Source organism: Corvus moneduloides, chromosome 12 (genome assembly GCF_009650955.1).
Source record: "Corvus moneduloides isolate bCorMon1 chromosome 12, bCorMon1.pri, whole genome shotgun sequence".
In the NCBI taxonomy this organism is placed as follows: Eukaryota; Metazoa; Chordata; class Aves; order Passeriformes; family Corvidae; genus Corvus; species Corvus moneduloides.
The window spans coordinates 8789337-8809302 of NC_045487.1; the positions used below are offsets into that span (position 1 = coordinate 8789337).

General features: G+C 48.6%; 2 protein-coding genes across 6 annotated transcripts in view; one reads left to right on the top strand and one right to left on the bottom strand.

Annotated features, from left to right (window-relative positions):
• Positions 1-560: 560 nt before the first annotated feature.
• Positions 561-12428, bottom strand: TRADD (TNFRSF1A associated via death domain). Its single transcript, XM_032121582.1, has 5 exons — positions 12168-12428; positions 10766-10917; positions 7812-8089; positions 5968-6145; positions 561-5046 (listed from the first exon to the last, which is right to left on the bottom strand). Exons 1-5 carry the CDS (start codon positions 12344-12346, stop codon positions 4739-4741), a joined length of 1095 nt encoding a protein of 364 aa, XP_031977473.1. The 5' UTR covers positions 12347-12428; the 3' UTR covers positions 561-4738.
• HSF4 (heat shock transcription factor 4) overlaps positions 8086-19966 on the top strand; it is a 33491-nt gene continuing 21610 nt past the window's right edge. For 3 of the 5 annotated variants that reach the window (XM_032121564.1, XM_032121566.1, XM_032121568.1), the window contains exons 1-2: positions 8086-8327; positions 9063-9171. In XM_032121564.1, coding sequence (XP_031977455.1) covers positions 8311-8327; positions 9063-9171 — 126 coding nt within the window. In that variant the 5' untranslated portion in view covers positions 8086-8310. Of the gene's footprint in view, positions 8328-9062; positions 9172-11556; positions 11808-14993; positions 19128-19966 lie in introns of those variants that run through there. The other 2 variants (XM_032121565.1, XM_032121569.1) reach the window with 2 other exon arrangements.

Here is a 19966-nt window from a genome sequence, read left to right on the forward strand (position 1 = left end):
TTTCAAACAGTGTTTGAGATTTATGAGATTCAGGGTAAAATACATCTCTGCTCAAGTTCATGGCAAAAGGAATGTCCCCGGATTCAGCTGCTGGGTCAGCCAGGGGCTTCTTGTGCAAAGCTGCTGGAGATTTTATGTCTCAGCTCCTTGGCTTCTACCTACGGGGCAGCCTTGTGGGAGAGCTCACTGGTAGCAAGACACTTGGTATTACAGTGGTCCTGTGGCCTCAGAGGAGTCCCAGATATCCAACAGCACTGAAAGAAACACAGTGAACTCCTCCAGGTGCCAGGGGTGGGACAAACCTCCTGTTTTGGCCATGCTGGCTGAAAAAGGCTCATCAAAGCACTAACTGGAAACTGAACAAACACGGAGGCTTGGCTTGGTTTTGTAATCAGAGCTGTTCTCTTGCAGGTGGGGCACCAAGCTTGGCATGTCAGTAGAAATGTGTGACTTTGTTATGCATCCAGCTCTGGAGCTGGTGATCATCAATGTGGCCAGAACTTCAGTGACCCCTGTTCTTACTACTGCAGTTAAGTGTTCAATGAAAGTCTCTGAGGCAGTTTTCATCAAAAGTATATGTTTATTTATAAAAAAGAATGGGGAAAAAAATATATACCAAAGTGCTTTTTCTATAAAAGACAATTCCTTGGAGGCTGAATGTCCTAGCCCCAGGTATGCCTGGCATTGCAGTCCATAGCTATAGGTGGCTGATCCAGATCTGATGCTGAATATCATGGGAATTTGGAATTAGAAGGTTAGCAAGGGATTTTTCCACTGAAAACTAAGACACGTTAACCACACATCTCATACAGGTTCCTGTTAGAGATGTACAGCCAGATCCCTTCAGTGGGTTTAAAATTCAATCCAGAGAAGAAGAAAAAAGAAATGGACTCTAGGCCTTTAATTGCTTCACTGTTTGAGTCCATCTCCATACAAAAGGCACATGGCCAGACCCCTGTCCAGTGTAAAGCACCAGTGTCATGCATACACTCCAATATGCGGGTTAGACTCAAGAAACCCTCTTGACTCCCATTCGTATCTCTGTGGTTTAAGGAGTACAATACCAGAGGTTCATGGCTACACCAGAATTTTCAGATAAACTAAGTCAGCAATTTAAGTGAATTTGAGGCTCCTCACTCTGTCCATGCTCACTTCTGGTTTCGGAGTCTGTGGGCAGCTGGCAGGGTGTGGTTCCTTTGGGAAGGGAGACAATGACCCAGGCAGCAGGACAACTCCTCAATGCTGAACCTGGCTTTGAAATGAATGGCAAAACTAACAGATATTTTCCTTTGAGACAGTTTTGTGTCAGGGTATCCTGTCAGGTTTACTTCTGTCAGATGCCTCATGTCAAAGTGTAGCTGGTGAGCATTTTAACTTCACTCTCCTCTTTGTTATCATCTGTTTGAACACTGTAGCTCAGCTATGCCAAAACAAATCATTTGAATTCTCCTTTGGATGGATCTTTTATTCCTTCTGGCAGACTGAAGGAGACTCCTTCAAATCTGAAACATGGTTAGAGCTACAAAAACAATCTGTACCACAAAAAAAGTGCCCTCTTGGATCTCTTCCTGTAAGCACAATTTGGCCTGATTTCTGTTTGTTTTATATTTTTTCTATTTTAGATTTTATATGCAACTGATTAGCACCTTTATTTGCTTTAAATATTGTGTTTGATTCTGAAACACCACCACCACACCTGAAAATATTTTTTTCACAGATATATATCTCAGTATATTGAGAAGAGCAGTTACTGGGATAAGGCCAAATTCTCCAGCAGCAGCACTGCCCATGGCTTATCTCCCACCATGATGATGTCTGGTCATGGAAAAGGAGGTATGAAACAGCCACTGCTATGTCCTAAACCATGCCATGGGCTCAAGACAATTTCACCATGGACTATCACTGAAAAACCCTTTTCCTTCAAGCCTCTGCAATGAAGGCACCTGTGAATGCTGTTAAAGATTATGATATTCCAGAAAGGTTGCCAGGGGCTCCAGCACTTAATGGCACTTCTGACAGGGAATATGTGAGTAAGAAGAAATACACATGCCAATTGCTGTCAGAAAGAAAATGCACAACGCTTGCATTCAGAAGAAAGCATTCATGGTTAATCCTCTGTAAAAGAGTAATAGCAGCAAAAAAGTTTTCTGGACTTGAAGTAGATGCTGAATAATAAGACTTTCTCATTTTGAGCATTAACAGCTGCTACAAAAACTAGTAATTCTCACTACGCAGTGGCTGCCTTATAACTGTATGTGCAAGTTGTGCACATGAATAGCTGGTCTGAGGGCTTAGAAATATTCATTACAAATGAGACAGCAGGCTATGCATATGACCTTGTTTTCTTAAAAAAGTATTTTCTGCAAAATATAGAGCAAACTCTCTTGCTCTTAAAGTAATTTTCAAGTTCCTGATTTTTTAATTTTTTAAAATATGATTTGTCAGGTGGGTTTCTGCCAAGCAGAGTTCCCCAGCTGGGATCTATCAGGAAAGCTAAATGCTTTGAGGTATGGTTCCACAGCAACCTAAATTAGCTAAGATCAGCACCACTGTGCCAGTCCTAAAAGCAAAACAGTCAGAGAGGTAATTGCTTCATTTTGGGAAGAGCACTGGTACTACTGGAAGGGAGAGGGTAGGATGTGGAGCAGGAATGGAGGAGATGAGACTGCAACGACACTGATATCAAATGGCTTAATAAAAGGTGATGGAGCCACAGTCTTTGCAGAGACGGGGCCTGCATGAAGTCCTGCTTCCTTGGGAGCTAAGGGGAAGATGGAAGCAGATTCACTCACACCCTGAAAACCTTCTCCTCATCTTTAACCCCCTTCCTTTCCTTTCCTGGCTCTGTATGTAACCTAGGGGATTCAAAATCTCCATGAAATGAGTCATGTTCCTCTGGCTTACACTAAGGATGTGGTACTCAGCTCATCTGAGGCACATGGATCCCAGCTGGGTCAAAGCTGGCCATCTAAATCCTGCCCATCCAGGTCTCCAATGACTGATGCTCACAGCAGGTGTTCCAGCAGAAGAAGGGAACATTTCCAGCCCCAGGAGCTCGGATTTGAGCCCACACCTGAATCCAGGGTTGTGTTCCTCCTTACTGAATTACAGCTTTGACTCCAGGAAGGAGTAGGATGTGAGTTGTGGTTTAAAAGGCCATCTGGCCCTGGCTCAAAGTTGTTCCTACCATGACTGCCAGCAGCCCGGTATTTGCATGTGCACACAAACTTGGTGTGTGTGGCCAGAGCCACCCTCTGCATCTGAAATCATTTCCATGGCCCACTGGCTATTCCCACAAATGGGAAGGGCAAAAAAGGATAGAATTAATGGAAAGAGGTTCATAAAAACCTACCAGGAAAACACTGGGAATATGTCAAAGGTAATGGAGCTGCTGTTGTGCTTCATGGGACCCATGTCATGCCAGACACTTGTTGCTCTGTGCATTGTTACAGCAAAGGTGCAGCTGCTCTGTTGCAGTCTGCATCAGCCATACCAGGGGACACTCAGCTTCTCCCACTGGAACTGAAAGCAGGAGTCAACCTTGGGGGTTGGGAGATTTGTCTCTTAAACCATTTTCACCCTAAAAATCAGTGCAGGTAAATCCAGGCACAGTGGCAGCTGATGCTCGATTGTCACATGGTGACAGCAGCTCCAGGGAAAGGCTCTCTGTAGATCCTGCCACCTGTGGGACACAGCAGTGTGAGTTGTCCCCTCCAGGGGCCCAGCAGGCTGAGGGTGGGTGGTTGGGAAGTGAGTGAAGGCACGAGCAGCCAGCTGGGTCAGGTGATTGCTCAGCTCTGTGGGCTCAGGATGGCATTTGATGCTGCAATGCACCTGAGGGCAGCAGTTCCAATCCATGCTCCACAGGTAACTTGCTGATGAGGAGAGTGTTTTCCTTCCAGCACTGTGTTTTGCTTTTCATAGCTGCAGGCTCCCTCAGGCTGGCAGGCAATAACTAATTAACATATTACTGTCTACCACAGATGAGAAAAAGTTGACAATCATTGTCTGAATTTGAGTTTGTCCATATTGATTGTTCAGTGCCTGCCACTTGTTTGACAGCAGCAATCTTTTACCCTGTGGAAGATTATGGCTGTCCCTGGTAGAAGGAAAACCTTCGGGTGGTGAGAGGTGGGAAGGAGCTACAATAGAGCAGGGTGGAACAGATACTCTTGCCATAGAAGTTCTTCGTTCTTCAAACAAAGAAGAAAATAATGTAAAATTGACTTTTCCTTACTTTTCCTTTTGTCTTTACTTAATGTCATGGCTGAGGGCAAAAATGTTTTCAGTATAAAAACACATTGCAGCTCTCCAGGTGATGGCCCTGGACACAGCCTGAGAAGCACTGGCACTGTCTGCTTCCCAGAGAAATTCTATGAGAAACCTTGCTTGCTTTTCTCCTCTCCCTCATTCTTCCCTAGGGCTTTCTGTCTGGCTGCTTCCCTGTCACAGTCCTGAAGGAAGTTACCTTCCCTTCCCTCAGTCCTGAAGGAAGTCAGGGTGAAAGCCTCTCACCAGTTCACAGGAAGGTAGTGCTCTATTTCTGGAAACACGATGAAATAAGGAAAGTCAGAGGTCCAAGCTGGCTTCTGCCAACACAGAACCTCTCCCCTGAGCATTCCCACCTAGATAGAAACCTGTGGTGATATTCAGGACTTTACAATCCCAGACACTGGCAGCAGTTCCATACAGTAGCTAAAGCAGGAAAGCCCTTAGCAATGGCACTGTCCTTTGGGCTCTAGGAGCAGTCCTCATTGGAATAGAGGCCCAGGAGCTCCTCTGCCAAGCTGATGAGACCGTTTTCTTCCAGGGCTGCGATCAGCCGCGCTATTGTGGCCTTCTTGCCCTCGGACTGGATGAACCTGAGGAGCATCTGATAGGCTTGTTCATAGAGTCCCTCTCGGTCATACTCCAGGGCCAGGTTGTCGATGACAGGGTCACGCAGGGCCCGGCAGGATTTCTGCAGAGAGCGACCCACTTGCTTCCACTTCTTGGACACGGACTTGGCAAACTTCTGGTGGTCATCTGGTGTGATTGTTCTGTTGTCTGAAAGGGACAAAGGCCAGGTAAGACATAGAATTTTCATGGCTGATGTGATGCAGCTTGGGCCAGTTCAAGGTTTGGTCAATATTCTGTGGAGCAGGGAGTCTGAGCTCCCCTGTTCCCTTACAGAAATCCTCCCACAACAACAAAGCATCTGGGCTTGCCCCTACCCTGCAAGCTTGGGAAGGCCTGTTTTCTTTTTTTCTCCCTCAGAACTGTCCTGTGGTTTGCCAGAGCTTTTTTTTTTTTTTTTCTGATGGACACCCTCTTCATTTGTTTTAGCCTTTCAAAGGCAACTTGGTAAGGCCTTTCTGACAAAGTCCTGTTTCCTATCTAGGCATCTTCAACATACTGAAATGCTGACAGGAGCTCTCTCCTCAGCTGTTCAGCACTGAAGACTGTACACAGCTTAAGCAAGCTCAGAAATTATCTAGCTAATCTCAAGCTGATATTGCTACGTGAGACTGTCTGAAAGCTCTCTGTAGAGACAGACCCCAAAGCCAGCTGGTGAACTGAGGGAGCCTGGACAAATCAGTCCTGTCTGAAAGTAGGGCTGAGGGTGCCCACAGTAACTTCCCCAGTCTGATCCAATCTACACTATTAACTCACCTCAACTAAGTGACATGGAAGAAGAGAAAAATACTCTATATTCTTCCTTCCAGTATTAATTTTAAAATGTGAGGAACCTGGAAGGAACACAGACTCTGAAACATCTGGTTCTGTGCCACTCCAGAAAAGAAAACAGGTTGAGGCCTGATCTGAAGAACCACGGCAGTATCTTTGCACTACTGCAATTCCTTCCTTATGGGATGCTGGGAAATCCTTGGTTTATCTGAGGTAGACCCCAATAGGTAGTCATGATAATTCTCCCTCATGGGCTGTGAGGCAGACCAAGGGCTCTGTTGATCAGTTCTAGCTACTCACCAAACTGTTGTCCCTGAAAGATGAAGGTGACCTGTGGGGGAAGGGAGCTGCCTTGAGGAGAATAAGGCAGAGATGAGCAGTCTTTTCCAGCCACATTGTTGTTGGTGCTCTGGTGAAGCATCAGGCTCTTGAGGCATTCCTCCAGCTCCGTGATCTCCTCATCCGGCAGGCGGTCAGGCTGTAACACAAACAGCATCAGTGACTCCTGCCAGGGCCACCACCTTGCAGAGCTGTAGATGCTGGTGTCAAGAGACGAGCAATGAGATATAGCATGAGCTGTCAACCAGCCAAATGAGATGGTCTGTTGGAACTCTGGCTGTAAATGTGTGGATTTGAATCTGTAATGTGATATGAAATAGACAATCTCTCCCTCCTGGGTTTCTCAACTGTAGCAGCGAGTGCTTACAAGTTGCACAAAACTGCTACTAGCCCATGTTCATTTCCAGCAGCCCTCAGCAAGAATTAGGGTGCCCTGCAGGCAGCAAGGCTTCTCCCAATTCCATAGGAGGGTCAGACTCACAGAACAGGGTGACCTGAACAGCTCATGGCCACCCAAGCAGGCAGCTCCTGTTACCCACGTTCTCTCTCTCTCTGCCCCTCTGCTCCCTAAGGTTTGTTGTTCCTGGGTCCTCACCAAGCCAGTTTTTTTCACTAGCCAAGAGAAAATTAGTCTGACGTCCAAAAAGCAGGTAATGAGAAAAGGAGTAAAGAAGGCAAAGCACATGGGAAGAGTCAAACCTGGCAGTGCTGTGCCTCAGTCAGAGCTAAACTCTGGTTTAGCTCACTTACAGCAGGTACCCTGCACTGCTCTCAGCAGATGATGGCTGTGCCCCAGTGCCATCTTTCTGCCTGTTGCATTGTTAGGCAGGGGTCAGACTGAGTCACTTTTGGGGAACTGAGAATAAGCCCCTTTCTTTTGTCCAGTCAGCTAGTTCAGCACATGGAGGGAGCAGCAAGCCACAGTTCACAGAGTATGTGATATCACATGTTGTTTGGTTTGGGGATGAAAGGTTTGAGTCTCATTCTCTGCACTTACGGAATAGCAACCTGGCAAAACATGCTCTTGTGACTCATGTTCCTGAGTAGAGAGTGAGTGCCTGTTTCTCAGGACCATTTAGAGGAACTAGAGCTAAAGTTCCAGATGGAAAAAAAAAAAGAGGAGGGGAACACGTCAGTGAGGTTAATCATGTCAAGTGCCTTGTAGTGAGATGACAAGATCTCACTGTTCTTGCAAACAGGATTAGAGTGCCAGTGACAAAATGTGCAGTGGGCCAGATGTTAGAGGAAAGAGAGAGACTTTGCCTTCAGAAGGGCAGCCTACTCCTGCTGGCAGCAGATGCTGTGTGTCCCCACTCTGACACAAGTTGCTGGTGTGATGTGCAGTGTTTACACTCCCATTGCTCATTTCCAGCTGCCGTTACCTTTGCCACTCTGGGAGGAGGTGCTGTGTGAGGCAGGGGAGGGAGGTGCAGAGCAGTGATGGTTCCACCCAGGACTGTCCTCTCTGCCTGCCCCACAGCTGTATTGAGGCACACTTGTGCCCTCAGGTGCCATGCAGAACTCCTTGTCTTAGTGGGGATAACAGCCATGCTAGCAGTTATACACAGAAGTCAGTTAGCAGGACCTTTGTAGGCTGCTTTAGGTAACTCTATTGCCCTTCCAGAAAAGTGCACAGCTCTTTTCTCAGAAAGGGCAGAGCTATTTCTTTGCATTAGTTAAGAGCTGAAAGACAGAGAAGTTTGTTAATCCAACATGCTGCATCAGAACAAGATTTGCACCCACCTTTGCAAGCCCTGTGCCACCCCTCCTCATTGCTGCCCAGCCTCCCTCCCTCTCCCACTCACCTTTTCTCTGTAGATGCATTCCAGGCAATGATCCTCATCCTTCAGCATCCTGTCAAGGTGCTCACTGCCAGCCTTCAGCTCCACTTCGAGAGGCACCGTGGTCGTGGCCAAGGAGAGCTGGAGGTGACTCTGGAGGGACTTCTGGAGCGCTCCTTCCCGGTAACTCCGCAGGAAGCGGCGGCAGTTCTCCTGCTTGCAGAACCTGAGCTGGACTATCAGGTGTGGGTGGCTGCAGTGCACTTTGAGCATGTCCACACCATTCACGCTGCCTGTGGAGTCTGGCAGGGAGAAGTGAGCACAGTCACAATCCAGGCATGAGCCAGCCCACCCAGACCCACGCCCATCCACAACAAGCCTACAATGGAGTAGCTTTTGAATTCTCTTTGTGATAAGTCCTCTGGGATGGAAAACCTGTATGTAAAACCAAGAGGGAAGGATTAAGTTTACGCTGCCCTGCCACCACTGATCTCCATGAAGTATGGCGTCCAGCTGAAGATGCATGGAACTACATCCCAGGTAATTATATCAACACTGCTTATTAGGGCAAGTTTTAGATTTGAAGTTCCATTTCCAGGGCAGAGATGGTTATGACAAACTGGTAGCACAGCGAAGTTTATTGTTGGGGTCCCTCCCCTGCCATGGAGCCCTGGGAGATGGGCCCTGGGGGGGAGACAGGGGGTTTCCCTGCCCCTGGTCAGTCTCATTTCCCATTGGTTGTTTTGTGTTCCCCGGTGTGGCCAAGGACCCTGGGGTCCCGTGACTGTGGTTCCTGAGCATACCCCACAGTTTATAGATGATAGCTCAGTTCAGCTCAGTGCTCAGTCAGCCTTCAGTCCTTGTGACTGGAGTTTTATGCAGTGATGAAGGTCCTGGAAAGAGACCCAGTGTTTCCTCTCTAGCCCATGCCTAGAGGTAACTTTTGTCTCTCTGAGCCTTTAACACATCTCACAAACAGCAAATGACGGATCCACCCACAGGGATTAAGCTGCTTGAGGCTGGGCCTTGACTTGTTATTTTGCACAGAGAATTAATTCATGGTAAAACCTAAGCCAGGAGAAGCCAGGGATGTACCCTCTAACATTAGTGTAGGAGGAGCACGAGGGATGTGGAAACAGAAATTCCCAGGACTTCATTCTTCCTTCTCCCAGCAAAATTTAATTTTTATTATCTGTGCTCACTATCCTTGTCTCCACAGGATTTTATATGCTGCTGACGACAGTTCAAAGTATGTGTTTTTCTCTTTTTTTGCAGCAGGGGCCCACGGGAGGCTGCTGTACTGCTTCCAGACCTGACTGAACCTCACGGGCTGTCATTGCACAGGGCTGTGTGGAGGCACCAGCTCACACTGGCACTACATCAGGTATTTCTAAACCACATGTCATGGCACGGAGGACAATCCCATTGTCCCAAGGCAAGGCAGACTTGTGTGCTCCACATTAAGCAGGACAAGTGATCTGGCATTTAAAAGTACAGCATCTAACAGTGGCTTTACATATTTACTAAGTCCTGTTTGCATCTGGTCTAGTTTGGACCAGATGTGTAACTGACACATGGGTTTAGGCACCTAGAAAAGACATTTTAATTCACTGTGGATGACCAGGAATGTCTTTTCATCACTTCCTTCATGCTTTGCTTTTTATGAGTGCTTATTAAACAAAATTTCCATAATAGGGCAAGAGGGCTGGGGAGGGAAAGCTGCAGAGACATGGAAACCTTTATGAATAGTGTACACGACAGTTGTAAAGCAGCCTCAAAAGACAGGACTTTGCAGGAATTTCTGCATGAAACCTCAGACAGCTTCATATTTCATGTCCTTTTCAGGTCTGAATAAGCATGGTAGGATCTCAGTTTTGTGAGCTTTCCTTTAAATGTGTGAGCAGATTCACATTCCAGTGCCACAAAGCAGCCATAAAGCAAGCCTAATGGGAAAATTGTGTTAGGCTGCCTGCTTCCTGTTTCCCATATTTGGATGGAGCTGCAAGATGAGCAGGCCTGTATTGGATAAACTGACTTGGCATGATTTCCAGAAGAAACTGCAGAACAGTTAGACAAGCCCAATTAAACAATACAGTCTCAGCCATGTGACAGGTAAAAAACACCACGAGTCTTTCTAGGTAAGTGTGATAAACTCTTCAAATCACTATTATCCCGCAGTGTGCTTGGTGCAAGGGTGGATAGAGAAACACAGTTTTATGGCTATTTGCATCTCAAGTCCTTTTTTGATGTAAATAGGGTTACATACACCTCAAGCTAATGTGAGTCTGTTTATGTCAGAAATTAATTCATACTGGCTATCACTTGATTTTAAAACCACCTTCTCAAAGCAGAAATCATGTTTCTATGGTGGTATAAAGACAGCAATTAAATCTTCTTTCATAGCAATTGCAATCTTTTCCCCTCTTATATAAATGGATTTAAACAAACATTAATAAAGTTGGATAATTCATAGGATAGTTCAAGTTGGACGAAAGCCCAGGCAGTGTCTAGCCCAACCTCCCATGCAAAGCAGGGTCAGCTCAGAGGTCAGAACCAGTTGCTTAGGGCTTTATCCAGTCCCATTTTGAAAGCCCTCGAGGACAGAGAATACACAGTCCCTTTGGGTAACTGCCTGACTGTCTTCATGGGGAAAATATTTGTCCTTATATCTGGTGTCTACCCCTCATTTCAATTTGTGCCTGTTGCCTCTCATTCCCCAAGCACCACTATGAACAGTGGTGGCTCCATCTCTCCCTCCCCACAGGTATCAGAAGGCTGTTGGTAGGTCCCCTGAAACCTTCTCTTCTCCAGGCTCAACAGGTCCAACTCCCTCAGCCTCTCCTTGGTGAACTTCTGCTGAGCTTGCTCCACTTTATTGCCTTTCCTAAACAGAGTGAGCATGAACTTTCCTTACCCAGGAATGTGAGATTAAAGGAAGGCATGGCACTGCACACCAAGATACCAGAGAGGATGGGTACCTGCTAATGCCAGCTTCAGGGCCTTGAACACACAAGGCTTCTTCTGGGAGCTCTCGTAGAGGGACGGCAGAGCGATGGACTTGCACGTCGATTGGAGAAAGAGATAAGCACTGCCAATCCAAGGAGTGGGGCTGCCTGCCATCTTCAGCACCCTACAAAATCACACAGGCAAGCTCAGAGACCATAGGGGAAATGGCCTGATGCCAGGGGAGTGCTACAGCACTGATAGGGATTTACCCTTATTTCTTAGAGGAGTGCTGATGTCGCTAAAGCAAGTGTAACCTTTGAGGGGTTTACTGTTACTCTGTAAAGCACAGCACAGCAGGACACGGTATCCCAAAGACAGCAGCTCACAAAGCTTTGCTTTCATTTTCCACTGGAGTCCACTCATTTTATAGTCCAAAGATACTCTGAAGCAGAGTTTCAGACCTTGTGCCTCTGACTGACCAACCAAGCTGGCAAAATGTGAAACGATTGAGGTGCTCCACGGAGCACCCAGCAGTGCTGGCTCTGGCACGTTCCCACGGACTGAAGCCCTATTGCAGCCAGAGATGTTCTCCTCAAGTTCCTGGTCCCCTGGTTGTTCTCAGGGCCCAGAGCTCTTGTAACAGGACACTCTACACAGGACAAGGGTAATGGTTTTAAACTAAAAGAGAGTAGATTTAGATTACATATAAGGAAGACATTTTTTACAGTGAGGGTGGTGAGGCACTGGCACAGAGAGGTGGTGGATGCCTCGTCCCTGAAAATATTCAAGGCCAAGTTGGACAGGGCTCTGAGCGACCTGATCTAGTTGAAGATGTCCCTGGTCACCACAGAAGAGTTGGACTAGATGGCCTTGGAAAGGTCCCTTCCAACCCAAACCATTCTGTGATTCTATGGCTCAGGAGTATCCCTCTGCTTTGTTTATGCCCTTTGTTCTTGTGCCTCTGCAGCGTTAACCCAGCGGGTGAATCTTCCCGTCCAGTGAGGGCTGCCCCATCCCAGTCCCCGCTCCGCGGTCAAACCGCTGTGGGGTGCTTTAAAAAATCAGCCCCGGACTGTAAGTCACGTTTGTGATCATGGTTATTGCCTTTTTTGCCGACTTCTGGCAGGCGTCAGGCCGCTGCTGCTCAATTCCCGTCACAGCCTCGCTGGGAGGGGGCTGTCCCTAAGGGAAAAGCGCTGGAGCAGCCGCCAGCCCCGGTCCCGCCGCGCTGTGCCGCCCGCCGGGCCAGCGGCAGCTCCCGCTGCCCGGGTGTCCGCTCGGTGTCCCCCCAGCCCGGCACCGCGGGGCCCGGAGCGCGGCCCCTCCGGCCCGGCCCGGCCCTGCGCTGTCTCGGCGGGGCCGCCCGGTCCCGGCCCCGCGTCCCCGGCCCCCCGCCCGCGGCAGCCCCGGCCCGGCGGCCCCGGGCGGCTTTACCTCCTCACCGCCGGCCTCGGCCCCGACACTTCCGCCCGGGCGCGGCGCCGCCCGCCGCTCCCCGCGCCGGGCCCGCTGGCGGCTCCGCTCGGCACCGCGCTGCGGGCGGGGAAACGGGAAGGCGAAAGTGATCCCAGCAGCCCCGTGGAATGGCCAGCGGCATCGCACTTCCCTTTCATCCCTTCTGTTTGTCCAGGCCTGCCCGAGCCGGTGGCGGCCCCAGGCCCGCGCAGGGCAGGGGCTGCTGCGGGGGAGCCCCGGCCGGGGCTTGTCGGGCCTTGACGCCTCCAGGTGTCCCCGCCACGAGGCCGGCGGTGGCTCCGCCAGCCGCCCACCCAGCTCGGCCGCTTGGTCTCTCGTGTGGGGCAGGCTATGTCAGCTATCAGAAATACTCTGTTGGTGGCTCCAGAGCTGCCTGAGGGCTGGGATCGGGTGTATATCCCTGGAACATTAGGGACGGAGGCGAGTGGGGTGGCTTTAAGCCCCTGCATGGCTTGTGGCTGACACACGCGAGGCTGGTAAGTCGCGGCTGGGACTTGTCAGCTTCCCCCGTGGTGCTGCTAAATGAGAGCTTGGATAGGTAGGGAGAAAGAAGCAGCGTTTCCCGAGTCCACAGACAGGTTCTGTGCAAATCAAAGCATGATTTGGGTCTCCATTGCTCAAACTCAGGTAGAAACCTCCTGCCCAGGCTACATCTGCCTTGCATAGCTGCCTTGTGAGCTGAAGGATAACAGCAGCTCCCTTATTTGTCCCCAGCTGGTGAAACGCTGGCATGGGCCTGGGGGCCAGGTTTTGTGCCCAGGTGCAAGCTGCCATCACTCTGGCTTGGCAGTGGTTTGTGCAAACTGGGAGACTGAACTACAAAAAAAAAGCAGGAAGCATTTAAAAACACTAAAAATACATATATATCTGTTGCTATTTTACAACATCAGTATTATGGGGAATTATAATGTCAAATTAAGTTGTGAGCTGTAAAACCTGCCTGCAGAAGCACATGGCAGAACAAAGGAGCACATGGTGGCACACAGAGGCTTGTCTCCACCGGGCCCTGGGGGGAGGAGGTGTCACATGGCAGACCCCTACAGAGAGGAGCGACAGACAAGTGAACAGCGAGTGATCACCCCATAGAAGGACATTGAGAAAGTGTGTTGCTGGTGTGGCAACATGGGATAGGTCACCCCATAAGGAAATAGTGTGCCTTAGAAAAGTGTATAAAACCAACTCACTCCTTTGAATAAACGGTTCAGATTCCCTGCCGGTCTGGATCTGTCATTCAGTCGCTGACAAATGGTGCTCCCTGTGTGAGGAATTTATTATACGCCTACCTGTGCATCCATCAGTGAGCCCCATGGGACTTGAAGTGCTGCTGCAAGAAGCAGGAACGCTGGCCAGCGATAATCCCTACAAATTGTAGGTGAGCCATGGAGGGCATAGAGGATGGAGTATCCTAGGAACAGAACGTCCCAGAGATGTTAAACAGATTTTAAAGAAACACTGCAGGAAAGTTGAGTCTACATATTTGAACAGACTCTCGTTCTGGGCAAAAGACGGTAATTCAACTTTAGATAGGACCAATATTTTTAATCCTCGGACATGGGATGCTTCAGATGCGTTGTGGAACTGAGCTACACCCGGCAATGCAGCGCTGACGGAGCTTTTGTGTCTGTGGAGGGCAGCGTGTAAGGTGCTTATAGTGCATGCAGCACCCAGAGACCGGACAAAGAAAGCTGCTTGTGCCACCGTAGCAGCTGGGCCGAGCCCTTCTGCACTGCCAGCGAGTGACCGTAAGTCTGTCGAGGCTGTAGGAAGAGAACCAGAAGATGGCCCCTCATGCCCCGACCTGTTTGACCCTGGAGGGAAGCCGGTCGGTACCATAGAAAAGCCCGCGCCACCCTGCGCCACATGGCGTCAGCTGGAGCTGGGTTGCGGGGAGTGGCTGGAGCTGGGGGGTCCCGTCCTGGTAGCGTGTTCCCTCTCCGTTCGCTCTCTGCAAAAGTGCAGCAGCAGCAGCGGCGGTAGATGTGGCAGGGGGGAAAGCGAGCGCGCGACGCCGGGGAGCACATGCTGGTGAGCGCATGGTGGCATGGCGCCAGCGAGCATGTGGCAGATCTGTGCCGTGGTGGCGAGCCATAGCAGCGAGCATGTGGCAGATCTGTGCCGTGGTGGCGAGCCATAGCGGTGAGCACGTGGCAGATCTGTGCCGCGGCGGCGAGCCATAGCGGTGAGCACGTGGCAGATCTGTGCCGCGGCGGCGAGCCATAGCGGTGAGCACATGGCAGATCTGTCCCATGGCGGCGAGCCATAGCGGTGAGCACATGGCAGATCTGTCCCATGGCGGCGAGCCATAGCGGTGAGCACATGGCAGATCTGTCCCGTGGCGGCGAGCCATAGCGGTGAGCACATGGCAGATCTGTGCCGCGGTGGCGAACCATAGCGGTGAGCACATGGCAGATCTGTCCCGTGGCGGCGAGCCATAGCGGTGAGCACATGGCAGATCTGTGCCGCGGTGGCGAGCCATAGCGGTGAGCACATGGCAGATCTGTCCTGCGGTGGCGAGCCATAGCGGTGAGCACATGGCAGATCTGTCCCGAGGTGGCGAGCCATAGCGGTGAGCACATGGCAGATCTGTCCTGCGGTGGCGAGCCATAGCGGTGAGCACATGGCAGATCTGTGCCGCGGTGGTGAGCCATAGCGGTGAGCACATGGCAGATCTGTCCCGCGGTGGTGAGCCATAGCGGTGAGCACATGGCAGAGCTGTGCCGCGGCGGTGAGCCATAGCGGTGAGCACATGGCAGATCTATGCCGCGGCGGTGAGCCATAGCGGTGAGCACATGGCAGATCTGTGCCGCGGTGGCGAGCCATAGCGGTGAGCACATGGCAGATCTGTGCCGTGGCGGCGAGCCATAGCGGTGAGCACATGGCAGATCTGTGCCGCGGTGGTGAGCCATAGCGGTGAGCACATGGCAGATCTGTGCCGCGGCGGTGAGCCATAGCAGCGAGCACATGGCAGAGCTGCACCGTGGCCGCAGCTGGCGGCCTCCCCCACGCCACGGACGGGCGGGATCAGCGGCACTGAGAGCTGGCGGGGCCGTGGCTCCACTCAGCACATGGCGAGGGCTGCGAGTGGCTCTCTGCATGTGAGAAGTGAAGAGACGGGCCGGCGGGGCCTGCACGGCCAGCTGACCTACTACAGCCAATCTGGATCCGTCATTCAATCGCCGACACAGTATTTTAACAATATAAACTTAATTTGTTTGCTAAAGGGAAAACAGGATTCAAATAGATCTGTAAAGGGGTTAATCTGGGCTGGATCTCCTGGGTGCTCTGGTTCACAGGGTCAGATCCAGGGCAACTGGCAGTGCCCACAGACCCCTTCAGGGTCAGCAGGCCTAATGGTGCCAGTGCTTCTGGAAACAAAGCATTTACTTGCTAACAGTTTAAGCAAGTGGGTTCAAACATTTAAGGTCTGATGGGGTTAAATGAGCCTTGACATCCCAACATTTCATTACAAAAACCAAACCTGAAGCAATGCTGCCTCCCAGAACCAGGTGGGAACCACAGTGTGAGTTGCTGTGGGGAGCATCACCCACCCATGTCGTGTAAATGTTTTCTCCTTGAAGCCAATCTGCCTGCTGTATATTGTGGGGTTAAAAAAAGCATAGGTAGCTGAGCCCCAAGTTTCTCCTCTGCTAACCCTTGCTGAGTGTGTGCCTTCTGGGAGCATCCCATGGGGTGAAATCAAAGTGCTTAATGAGCACTTGGAGTTTCGTATTGTCGTTTTCCACTTGGGAAGTAAAGATGGCAGTGAGGACAGAGGCTGTGGCTCAGTGGGGCTCAGCTGGCACAAAATTGGGGTGTCAGGGTTCAGTGACATGTCTGCCTGGGGGGCTGGGATAGAACAGGCTGCCCTGAGCTGGCAGCAGTGGCAGGCTGAAAGCACACCCTTACTGTCTAAGGGATTCAGGATCCTTCTTAATGGCTCCAAAGGCTTTAAGGAAATCATAAAACGAAAAGAGCTGAACACATGAGATCTCATTTTGCCTTAACATTTTGGCAGATGTGTGTTAGAGACACTATTAAAAGCAGCTAAAAGTAGAAAAGCAGTGTCCGAGCTGTCAAGGCAATTGTCAGAGAAAATGGCAAAAGATGCTGAGTTCCCAGGAAGGAAGCAGGATGGTGTCACTTGGCTGCTGTAGCTGGGCTGGGTGGGAAGGGGGTTGTCGCTGATGCGATGGTAGATAAGATAGTACAGCTGCTGTGCTGCTGCCACCTCACACTCAAAGTAACAAGTTGCTTCAAAGCAGCACATTCTAGAAAAATGTGCAGTTGTGTTCCCCTCTGTGTTACGCTTTTGGCGTTGCTACTCCATACTTGCTTCATGGGTTTCAGCTCTGACCCTACTTCGAGGCTCTCTTGATGCACAGGTTTTCATTTAAATGAAACCTGTGCCGCTGAGGTAATGCTGCGACTCTGGGACATGGGGCTTCCACAGCGAGAGGGCATGCCATGAAATTCAGAGTGAGATTGTGCCACTTGGCCCACGCTCCAGTGTTGGCCTGGCAAAGGGAATGTTTGCTTTTAAAAATCTCTTGCTTGGTTATGAGAGAGCTGAAAAAACATGTCATGGTGGTAGTTTTGTTTGTGCAGAAATCTAGAAGAGAGGTGCAACATGTTTTGGAAGAAGGTGAATGGAAAAGTTAGGTAATGGTCTGATGCTCTAAACCTTCTTCACAGGCACTTACTTTTCTGCATTATTTCCTGCAACCACAGGTTGATCAAAATACACTTCTCCCTTATTATGTCAGACATTATAAGTGCAGCTTCTGCAAACTGGAGTCACAGTCATAAAAGGTTTTTTTCCCAAACTGCAACATCTCATCACAGGCAAGGACCACTATCATTAGCTGGTGGTTTCTACTCTAGGCCTTCTGTTGCACTATCACTAAAAAATGAATATGTGAGGCTGTTTTCTGTGCAGAGCTTCTGCTTGCAAAGAGGTTTTTCCCCCACAGTTTGAGAAATCTGTCTCAGCTTTTTGAATACGAGTGCAGCACTACCAGAAAATTCCCTTGCATTTTTATTACTTAGAGTAGCAAAACCTCACTGTAGGAAAAAAGACCTTTTTTCCCCCAAAAAGCTTTGATCAAACATTTTTAACTCTTGAAAAGTATCACTGAGCTTCTTAGGATTGATTGAAAAAAACTATGAAACAAATGGCCAAGAGATTTTTCTAATTTTTTGTGTTCAAATTCAAAACATGGTGAAATTACAAGTTTGATTTTTTTTTTTTTTTTACCTCCTCTGTAGTCCAGTTTGATTTGTTAATTAAATCCTAATGTGTGTCTGTGTCCCTTTTTTTTGTTGTTGCTGTTTTGGTTTTCCTCAACAGGGACTCTTGAGAATTAATTGCAGTTTTGGAGATTTTCCCATGTTTAAACCTGACTGAATTGGCAAAATGTCTGCTCCAGTGCCAGAACTGTGGCATTACATCCCAGAAGAAATCCTTGTCCGAATATTCTATTATCTTTCTCTTTGAGATAGATACAGAGTCTTCCAGGTGTGCAGACAAGGGGCTGCAGCAGTTTCTTCCAGCTCTGTTTGGGACTTCACAGGGATCAGCTAAGAGGAATGAGGTCCTCTGTCAAAGCATCTTCGCAGGAATAACCAGATTGTTGTTCCCAGTGCATGTCAAATATTTACTCCACTCTGCTATGGCACTATTGACCTTGTGACTTCTATGTGTGATGATGTTATCTTGCATGACTCACACCTGTTTATATAAAATTTGTGTTACTTGCTGGGTGCAAGTAAAAAAAAAAGCAGTGACTTCTTTAGTCACTGATGGTGATTTGGGTTTTAGGGGAAATACCACATTCTTAGGTATATTGTTCTAAGTTGCCCTTTGAAAATGGCAAGAAAAAATTAATGCATTGTTATCCTTATCGTGACACTTATCTTGTCTCTTCTCACCTCCTGACTCTTTCAGGGTTTGGCCTTAAAGGACTCTGTAGGCATCAGGTGAAGAACTCTGCTTCATTTTATAGCAGGAATGTTGAACTTAGCCTTTACAAGTTTTTGCTAAGAACCTCAGGAAAATTTAATGTTGATTTTATATTTTATTATGTTATTTAAAGAGCAGTTTCTGAGTTGAAATAACCCTGGCATTAAGCCATACTGCAAGCATGTATTTTGAGCTATCTAAAGCATATATATTAATGATAAAACCATATTGTCTAATAGATTCTATGTGTAGCTGTTTTCAGCATCCTCTTTTCTCATGCAAGAGCTAAATAATTTCTGTTGCCAAATAACATGAGATCTGTAGCTAAACCTGCTTACAATTTTGGCTTTTCAAAGTCTTGCTGAAGATCTGCAGCCCTGATTCTGGCCAGCTCTTGTTCGTCTGTGCCAGCCAAAGTTTAGGAGAAGAAAATTCCAAAATAACAATTCAGATGCCTTCACAAACCTGGGATTGCTGTGCCTGGTGTCCCACAGGCTCTCGGCAGGTGGGTTTGCTCTGGTGACTTGCTCACCTCCCAGCATAAGGTGGGCAGCACGTGTTCCCTTTGCATGACGCTGCGTATTTATTCACAGCTCTGCGAGATCGGCTGCAGTGCATTTTCATTCTGTGTATTGTTCTCTGGGGCTGGTGATGCCATCCCATTGTGCTGAGTTTTTAAGAGTGCGAGCAGCACTGCTGATGTGACTCCCTGGACGCCTACTTTCCACTGCCTGGGATAAAATTGGGTGGTTCATTCTCTGTGGGACGCAGGCGCGTGCAGGGACGCAGGAGCGCCCAGAGCAATGGGGTTAGTGTAGCTGGGACACTGCAAAGCTATGCAGGATTCACCCAGCTCCCTGGTGATGGATGGATACTCCAGCAATGTCCCAGCCTTCCTAACAAAACTCTGGACGCTGGTGGAAGACCCTGAAACGAACCATCTCATCTGCTGGAGCTCTGTAAGTACAACAGATGTTGGGTGTCACTAATGCCTGCAACACCAGGGAGAACCCAGGTGTGAGGCCCAAGTACTGCATGGCACAGGAGCTGCCCTTTGCTTGGCAGGTGCTGCCCAGTTACTGGCAGAGGACAAAAACCAGGAGTCAAGTACAGGCACTTTTGGATATACTTGGTATTATTTATCTGAAATATTGTGGCTTTTCTGCTTCAGAGGGGCAACTGTTTTGTGGGTGATTTAATTATAATATTTATACATTTTACTTGAAACATCCTAAAAAGTGTCTAATATTCTAATTCTAAGAATTTCAGATGCTTTGATGTTTTTCACCTTGCTTGAATTTGTGGCTCCCTAAAATTTTCTAGGAAATGTGCAAAGCCCTGAAAAAGTTTCACTGCTGTTTGTATTATCACACCTGTGTTTCTTAGCAGCCTCTCACAAATGTCTAGCGAGAAGGCAGCAGATAAACAGCACTCTGAACTCAGACTCAAACCTATAGTTTAAACAGATCTCAGACTGGCAGCCTAAATTGTTTGGAAAAGCTTTACTTAATTTTTCAATGAGTCTGTGTGATGGTCATGGTGATGTGGGTATATATTGTCTGTACAACTTCATAGGGATAGATTACTTTGGCTTCTTATTTGTCACAGAGGCATTAATATACTAAATGCAATCACAGAAATAAAATATTTGTCCCCTTCATACAGCACTTTGATACCACATTGTGCTTTTGACCTAAGACTTGCTGCAAATAACATGATTTGTTTTCAGCATGGAGTTATTAGATAAGCTGTGTGCATAAGCTTGTTCTCCAAAATCAAGAATCTATAACACAAGCAG